This window comes from Oryctolagus cuniculus, chromosome 7 (assembly GCF_051225735.1).
Source record: "Oryctolagus cuniculus isolate XC-2025 breed Fujian yellow rabbit chromosome 7, ASM5122573v1, whole genome shotgun sequence".
In the NCBI taxonomy this organism is placed as follows: domain Eukaryota; kingdom Metazoa; phylum Chordata; class Mammalia; order Lagomorpha; family Leporidae; genus Oryctolagus; species Oryctolagus cuniculus.
Window position 1 is genome coordinate 43,241,152 of NC_142873.1, and position 8,592 is coordinate 43,249,743.

The 8,592-nt window shown below is 54.9% G+C and overlaps 1 protein-coding gene across 2 annotated transcripts; it reads left to right on the top strand.

Annotated features, from left to right (window-relative positions):
- Positions 1-745: 745 nt before the first annotated feature.
- SSR2 (signal sequence receptor subunit 2) lies at positions 746-8,067 on the top strand. 2 transcript variants are annotated; one of them, XM_051858573.3, is made up of 6 exons: positions 746-810; positions 1,465-1,619; positions 2,468-2,566; positions 4,210-4,318; positions 6,148-6,225; positions 7,497-8,067. In XM_051858573.3, the coding sequence occupies exons 1-6, from the start codon at positions 802-804 to the stop codon at positions 7,605-7,607; spliced, it is 561 nt and encodes a 186-aa protein (XP_051714533.1). In that variant the 5' UTR covers positions 746-801; the 3' UTR covers positions 7,608-8,067. The 2 variants fall into 2 exon arrangements, with proteins under 2 accessions (XP_051714533.1, XP_051714532.1); XM_051858572.3 differs by having other exon boundaries at positions 746-807; positions 1,433-1,619.
- The last annotated feature ends 525 nt before the right edge of the window (positions 8,068-8,592 follow it).

The following is an 8,592-nucleotide window of genomic DNA, read 5'->3' on the forward strand; positions in this document are numbered from 1 at the left end:
GTTCGAGACCCGACTGCTCTACTTCCAATCCAGCTCTCTGCTATGGCCTGGGAAAGCAGTAAAAGATGCCCCAAGTGCTTGGGCCCCTGCACCCATGTGGGAGATGCGGAAGAATCTCCTGGCTCTAGATTGGCACAGCTCTGGCCGCTGTGGCCAACTGGGGAGTGAACCAGCGGATGGAAGACTTCTCTCTCTCTGCCTTTCCTTCTCTCTGTGTGTAACTCTTACAAACAAATAAATAAACCTTTAAAAAAAATGCAGGGAGACCTAAGATCGGAAGACTACTAGAGGGAAATCAATGTCGAGTTCATGAGTTGCAGCAGTTACGATGGCAATGGAGAAGGGGTCGCCTTTTTAGCTCTTCCAAGTCTTTCTAAAACGCAGGGCCTGCTTACTTGCTGATGTAGGGGCTAAGCTTCTCACTGGGGAACGGAAGGAATGCTGGTGGGAGCAGCCTTTCCCTAATCCCTAGTTCGACAGCACACCTGACATTCTGGATAGATGATCTCCATCTCTAGGGCTGCGAGCTTTCCAAAGCCCCTAATCCTGCGATGGCCACGTGCAGCTGTGACACGCCCGCCTGCAAAGCCACCGAAGAGGCCAGAGCAGGAAAAGCGTCGAGGGTGCACACACAGCCCGGCCTGGCGGGCCCCACAAAGAGGAAGGAGGGGCTTGTCCGAGAACTACAACTCCCACAAGGCACTGGGCGGAGTACCGGGGTTTCCGGCCAGAGCTTATATCCGGTCTTTCGGGTGCTGACGCTCTCTTCCGGTCTAGGTGGCCCCCCGACTGGCATTTGGGATGCGCATGGTGAGTCCCGAGACCTACGGGGTCGGGGCGGGAGAGACGAGTGTAGTGTCCGCAGCTCACGCGGTGGCTGCGGGTTAGCTCGGGGAGGGCCAGACGGTGCGCCGACGGAAGGACGTGTCACCTTGACAAGACGGGGGAGAGGACAGAGCGGAGTGGGACGCCGGGGGATGGGCTGGGGGCTGGGATGCAGGGGCGTGGGGAGGACCCGAGCGAGCGTTGGCATCCCCGTAGCGCTGGGCCGAGGAGACGAGCGGCAGTAGGGGGTTGCAGCCTGGGGACACCTGTGTGAGGGGACGCTAGAGGCTGCTGCCGGCCCGAGAGCAGCCGGGATCAGGCACACCTGGGAAGCCGTATCCTGGCCACGTACTGGCCTCTCAGAGACCCTGGGTCCCCTGACCGGAAGGGCGCAGTGGATAAGCAGGTGTTTGTATCGGTTTCCCCAGGGCCGCAGACAGAGATGCTAGGAGAGCCAGGAGAATGGGGCAGTGCCGGGGCTGCGGACTGCTGCTTTGACTCTGGGGCTTGCTACTTTGCTAGGCACCTGGGACCCTAGGCGTTTTGCTAGTCTTGCAGGGTGGAGGTAGGGGGCAGCCATCAGGATTTTGATGTCTTCTGTCTTTGAATGGACTGCTCACTCTGCTGTATTCTCCCAAGATGAGGCTGCTGGCGCTGGTGGTGTTGGCTCTCCTTGCTGTCACTCAAGCAGAGGAGGGAGCCAGGCTCCTGGCCTCCAAGTCGCTGCTGAACAGATACGCGGTGGAGGGACGAGACCTGACCTTACAGTACAACATCTACAACGTGGGCTCAAGGTGAGGCCGCCCTGGGGTTGCTGCCCTTTTCTAGGCTCTTTGTTCATGTGGGAACAGGGATCATCCTGGTGGGTAGCGGTTTCCTCTGGGAGACTGCCAGCCTTGGATTTCCTGAGTGAGTGAATTTACTGCGGGGCCCTACTTTTTGGTTCACTCCCCAAATGGCCGCCATGGCCGGCATGCGCCGATCTGAAGCAGGAGCCAGGTGCTTTTCCTGGTCTCCCACATGGGTGCAGGGCCCAAGCACCTGGGCCATCCTCCACTGCACTCCCGGGCCACAGCAGAGAGCTGGACTGGAAGAGGAGCAACCGGGACTAGAACCCGGTGCCCATATGGGATGCTGGCACCGCAGGCAGAGGATTAACCAAGTGAGCCACGGCGCCGGCCCCAGGAAGACATTCTTTTCTGAGCGTAGGAGGCTGCCCTCCACTTTGTAGGTTAGAAGACAGGGAGGTTGCAAGAATCGTGAAAGGAGGAGGGAAAGACCAAGATGCAGAAGACACCATCCTTTGCTACCTTGAGCTGCTTCTGGTCTAAGAGCCTTCCTTTCATTGTATTCTGTTTAATCTTCTCCTCGCCCTCCCAGTGCATACAGAGGTAAAGAGACTTTGAGGCCAGAATGGATGGGGCCCACTGCCTCTCGGGTACTGGAGCATGTTGGTGCATCTGAGCAATAGAATCCAGTCCTTGGCCTGGAGTCCTCGATGTGGTACACCCGCGTCACTGGGCAGCTCCTGTCTCTGTCTTGGGCACTTCTCACCTTGTAGATCAGGCAGGCCCGGGCGCTTGGCGATTGCTCTGATTGCCTCCCCGTGACTGCTAACCCCTTTGTTTGTTTCACCCTCTAGTGCTGCATTAGAGGTGGAATTATCCGATGACTCCTTCCCTCCAGAAGATTTCGGCATCGTCTCTGGGATGCTCAGTGTCAAATGGGACCGGATTGCCCCGTATCCTCTTGGCCCGGGGCGGTGGTGGGCGGAGCAGCAGGGATACTCGCAGTAGGCTGGGTGTGCGTGGCTGCTCGCCTGTCCTCTCTGGAGGAGATGCAGCAGGAGGTTAATGGTGTGAACATGATTTAGAGAGGACCTGATCCTCAGTAGCACCTAAAGTTCAGCTTATAAGGTCTTGAACCGTGGTGGCTGGAAGATGTAGGCACTTATAAAGATGTTTGTGACCAGGCAAGACTCTTTAAGGTGCTTTTTAAAGAATTCAAAGGGATGTTCGCATAGAGGGCCTGAGTAACCTTTTTTTTTTTTTTTTAAGATTTATTTGTTTGAAAGAATTAGAAAGGGAGAAGGAGAGACGGAGAGAAATCTTCCATCTGCTGGTTCACTGCTTAAACGGCCGCAATGGCCAGAACTGGGCCAGTCTGAAGCCAGAATCATCTTTGTGGGTGCAGAGGCCTGAGGACTTGGGCAATCTTCTGTTTCCCTAGGTGCGTTAGCAGGGACATAGTGGCTGGGACTCAAACCAGAGTTCATATGGGATGCCGGTGCTGCAAGTGGTGGCTTTACCCACTATGCCAGAGCGCCAACCACCCAAGTAAAGTCTCTTCTCCTTCTGTTGGTTCACCCCCCAAATGACCGCTACGGCTGGAGCTACGCCGATCTGAAGCCAGGAGCCAGGTGCCTCCTCCTGGTCTCCCATGCGGATGCAGGGGTCCAAGCACTTGGACCATCCTCCACTGCCTTCCCAGACCGCAGCAGAGAGCTGGACTGGAAGAGGAGCAGCCAGGACTAGAACCAGTGCCCACGTGGGATGCCGGCATCTCAGGTGGAGGATTAACCAAGTGAGCCACGGTGCCGGCCCCTCTTTTTTTTTTTTTTTTTTTTATTTGAAAGGCGGAGTTACAGTGAGAGATCTTTCATCTACTGGTTCATTCCCCAAATGGCTGCAGCAGCCAGGGCTGGGCTAGGCTGAAGCTAGGAGCTTCATTTGGGGCTCCCACATGGTTGCAGGAACCCAAAGACTTTCTGATGCTTTCTCAGGCACATTAGCAGGGAGCTGGATCAGAAGTGGAGCAGCCGAGACTTGAACTGGTGCCCTTGAACTGGGATGCTGGCATTGCAGGCAGCAGTGTAACCAATTATGCCACAGCGCCGGCCCCTTGAAGTCTCTTCTTAGACAATGAGTCTTACTGTGATCTACCAGTCATTTCCTGAGTAGTGAATTAGGTCCTTTCATTTCCCCTTGTGCATTAAAGTATATTTAGATTTTCTGGTGAGGGTAAATGTTCTCTTTGTATTTTTTGTTTTCTTTCCTTTTTTTTCTACCCCCCAAAAGCACTTCCTTCATTGACAGTCAATGAAAGGTTTTCTGTGAGCTTAAGTGACTATAGCATATGTGGCTTTGAAAGTATACTTCAAAAACCCTGAGTGCATCACGGACCGCTTAAAATTTAGCTAGAAAGACATCTCGCCCCACACACTTTAGACCTCAGAAAATCTATATTTTTCATGCCTGCAGAGTATTGCAGACACGAAATCACCACACGTGTTGGCAGATGTTTTGTGAATGATCCATTTAGTCCTCAAGTTGAAAGGTTTTGACAGCCTTAGCTGCTCTTTGCCTTCCTTAACCCTTGGGCCAGGGCTAGCAACGTCTCCCACACCGTGGTCCTGCGGCCTCTCAAGGCTGGGTATTTCAACTTCACCTCCGCGACCATCACCTACCTGGCCCAGGAGGATGGGCCTGTTGTGGTGAGTTGTCCAAACCGGCTTCTCAGCTGGATCGGGCTGGGATCTACCTTCTAATGCGCAGAAAGCTTGCACAGAAGCCACTGAATTCTGAGGGCGCTGTGGCTGACAGTAGCACTTGCTATTGTCCCAGAGAAGGAGTGGTGGGGAGGTCCCGGAACAGAGCGGCTGAAGTGCACGGGAGGGGAGTCCGCAGCGTTCCCTCCGTGCCTGTGCTCCCCTTCCAGTCTGCCCGGCGGTTGCTGGCCCTGCCTTTCCAGGCCGGCTCCTGCGCCACCGCCAGAGGCTCCTTTTCTGCTGGTTCTTTTCACCAAATCTTCCCTGAGCACATCCACACTTCGGTAGCGCTTACGCTCTGTGCCCCTTGATCATTTGGTTACTTACTGTCTGGTAGTTCTCTTGTGTGTAGGTTTTCCCTCCCTCCTCCCAATTTAATTAGAAATGAAGCCAAGGATTTTGGATTACGTTTCTCTCTGTTTCCCCTATATAACACACACTCAGAACTAAATAATTTTTGATTGATTGATAGAAAAACCAGCAGACCTTCATGGATCCCCTGAGATGTGCTAGATTCTGGAGAATACCAAGAAGATTAAGGTATTTTCCTTAAAAAGCTTAGGTCGTAAATGTGTGGAGCACAGATGTGTGGCCCTGTGACAGGACCATGCACATGGGCTGCAGGCTGCTCAGAACACGGGAAGGGACTTCGCAGTCACCCATGGCACCGAGAGGAACCTAAGGTTCCCTGACACTCGGGAGTGCACTTTTGGTAACTTGTTTTCTCATCAACCACAAGGAACCCTGCCCTTAGACTCCTAGCTGCCCTTTCACAGCGTCTGTCATTTCTGCTGTCAGAACCGACCTCATGACTGTTGGTTCCGCCTGGTGCGTGATGGGTTAATAGACGAGCTCAAAGGCCCTGCTGCCACCAGAGCACAAAACTGTTTGCAGTGTGCTCCAGGCTCTTGGCCTCCTCTCTTCAGACAAAGGAATGTGGGCCAGACTCAGCCGCTCCTCTTCTAGGGTACAGTTAGGATTCCTGGCTAGGTCACTTAGCCTGTGTCAACCGTGCGAGGCAGAGAAGAGCGTTTTCACTTGAGGAATAAGTAAATGATTGGCAAGGGCCAGTCATTCCCGTGCACTCCCAGCAGCCTCGAGGGGCCAGTGGTGGTGAGCAGCTTTCCCCTTCGCCAAGTCTGAAGTGAAGGTGGAAGGATTTGGCTTTAATCTCAGTTGCACACCCGACCTGCCCTGTTCAGTAAGTGCTCAGGACCAGGTGTTTCTGAGGCCTCCTGACTCCTAATTTAGCTGCCTTTGCATACAACACTCTTTTTTATCTTTTTTTTTTATTTATTTGAAATGCAGAGTTACAGAGGCAGAGCGAGAGAGAGCGAGCGAGCTCTTCCATCTGCTGGTTCACTCCCCAAATGGCCACAAGGGCTGGAGCTGAGCCTTTCTGAAGCCAGGAGCTTCATCAGGGTCTCCCATGCAGGCGCAGGGGCCCAAGCACTTGGGCCATCTTCTACTGCTTTCCCAGGCCACAGCAGAGAGCTGGATCAGAAGTGGAGCAGCTGGGACTCGAACCGGCCGCCATACGGGATGCTGGCACTGCAGGCGGTGGCTTTACCCGCTGCACTGCAGCGCTGGCTCCTGCGTACGACACTCGAGACTTATCCAACTGTCTGTAGTTAAAAGCTTTTCCTCATCTTGAAGCTCTTGGGGCTCTTTGAGAACTACGAAGCCGATCCTTAGGACTGGGTTGGTTGGGACTGCCCACTTTCAGGTGGGGTGTGTTAGAGACTTTCCTTAATTCCTACTTTTCTTCTTTTCAGATTGGTTCTACCAGTGCACCTGGACAGGGAGGCATCCTGGCTCAGCGGGAGTTTGATAGGAGATTCTCCCCCCATTTTGTAAGCTATTCCCTCGTCATTCCCCCAGTTTGGGAACACTGCTTTGGTTCTGGGACCTCTTAGGATCCTTAGGAGATTTTTAAAAAAATATTTTATTTATTTTTATTTATTTGAGAGGTAGAGTTACAGACAGTGACAAGGAGAGACAGAGAGACAGGTCTTCCTTCCGCTGGTTCACTTCCCAGATGGCCACAACGGCCGGAGCAGCACCTATCTGAAGCCCGGAGCCAGGAGCTTCCTCCAGGTCTCCCACGTGGGTGCAGGGGCCCAAGCACTTGGACCATCCTCCACTGCCCTCCCGGGCCACAGCAGAGAGCTGGACTGGAAGAGGAGCAGCTGGGACTAGAACCGGGACCCATATGGGATGCCGGCCCTACAGGTGGAGGATTAACCTACTGCACCACAGTGCCGGCCCCAGAAGATTTGTTTTATGAATTGATTCTTGCCCTACCTGAGTTTTATTTTTATATATATATTTTTTCCTTTTTGGTGTCGAATATCCCAATTTTACCACTCCCGGAAGTTTTTGACAATGAAAACACAATCGCCAGGACCGTAAAGCTGGCCTTTTCCTCTGTGAGCTTTGAGTAGAGCCCCATTTTACAGTCTTGGGTCTACTTTGAGGTTTAAAAGATTCCTGAAGGAAAGTCAGGTGGGAACTTGGAAGTGGTGTCGTCCAGGCGAGAGAAGGCTTTGAGGAGCTGCTGAAGACACTGACTGAGGGAATCCAGGCAGTAAGCGGTTACTGAGTCCTTAATGCTGTGCTCATCCGCACTTCACCTGGGGAAGCCGGTGATGAGCGAGACGCAGGCCCTTCCACTAGCGCCCCTGGGGCTCACAGAGTGAACGGGGGGGAGGGGCATGCAGTGGGGACCTCGAACCCGCTTCCCGGCCCAGAGAGGGTTTCTACAGTGGGTGGAGGTTAGTCAGGCGTTGAAGGAAAAGGGAGCAGCTCAGACACCAGAGAGAGCGGCTTGCACTGTATGGGGGCTGGGGCAGCGTGTGCAGGGGGGAGCGGGAGCGGGGTGTCCACGCTGGGAGTGGGATCGGGTCACAGGGAACTTGACTGAGCATCCCCGTCTCCACATTTGCCTGGCAGCCCATCTGGGCCGACTCCGGCAGGGCCTTTGACTTTGCACCTGGAAAACAGGGGTCCTCAGAGCTGCTGTGGGCCAAGCACGGCCAGAGTTTAAACAGCTGCGGGGCTCCTTCCTCCCTGGGCTGCTCCTTCTCTAACCTGCATTTCTAAGCGCGACCTTTGTTCTTCACAGCTGGACTGGGCAGCCTTCGGGGTCATGACCCTTCCCTCCATCGGCATCCCCCTGCTGCTCTGGTACTCCAGCAAGAGGAAATACGACACCCCCAAAACCAAGAAGAACTGATGGGGCTCCCACGGGCCTCTTCGAAGAAATCCAGGTGCTTTCCAGACTCCAAAGGGGATCTCAGACGCAGTCTCCTCTCCCTTAGCCACTGGCCACCTCCTCTTGGATCCCACCCTGCTCGCAGCCAGAGCGAAGGGCTGGGCCGAGGAGTCTGGGGGGGCATCCTTGGGTCCGTCGTGAAGCCATACAAACGGGAATGCCTTGGCAACAGCCTGGAGCCCAGCGGCGCTCTGGGACCCTCCCGAGGTGCTGTCGGTGTATTGCTGGCAATGCGAACTCTCGGGTCCAGCAGGGGCACCTCAGAGACCACCTGACACCACTCCCGTCACCTACTCTCCCCCCTCAGAAGAGGGTAGGAGAGGAAATGGAAGCTGTGGGACTCTGGGAGGCGACCCAGTGTCTGTCCTGGGTCAGGCAAGCGCTTACCAAGTGGGGTTTTCTAATAAAAGCAAGTGCCACACTGCCTTGTCTGTTGCCGTCACTCGGGTGAGTGAGCACAGGTGAGCTGCTGGTGCTCAGGATCCAGGCACCCAGCCTTGTGAGCAGTGAGTCAAGGCCCAGCCTCCCGGCCTTGGGGCGGTGGGTCCTGCTGCCACAGAGCTGTCTGCCCCCTTGGGAGTCCCTGCTTCCCAAGATCATCCTGTCTGCCACCACTTTTTTTTTTTTTTTTGACAGGCAGAGTGGACAGTGAGAGAGACAAAGAGAAAGGTCTTCCTTTGCCGTTGGTTCACCCTCTAATGGCTGCCACGGCCGGTGCTCTGCGGCCGGCGCACTGCGCTGATCCGAAGCCAGGAGCCAGGTGCTTCCTCCTGGTCTCCCATGTGGGTGCAGGGCCCAAGCACTTGGGCCATCCTCCACTGCACTCCTGGGCCACAGCGGAGAGCTGGCCTGGAAGAGGGGCAACCGGGACAGAATCCGGCACCCTGACTGGGACTAGAACCTGGTGTGCCGGCGCCGCAGGCAGAGGATTAGCCTAGTGAGCCGC

What these genes read in the sequence shown, in the direction of transcription:
- SSR2 (XM_051858573.3), top strand. An exon ending in AAATGGGACCGGATTGCCCC is followed by an intron (nt 2,567 to 4,209) that starts GTATCCTCTTGG and finishes CCCTTGGGCCAG; the next exon opens with GGCTAGCAACGTCTCCCACA. An exon ending in AGGAGGATGGGCCTGTTGTG is followed by an intron (nt 4,319 to 6,147) that starts GTGAGTTGTCCA and finishes TCTTCTTTTCAG; the next exon opens with ATTGGTTCTACCAGTGCACC.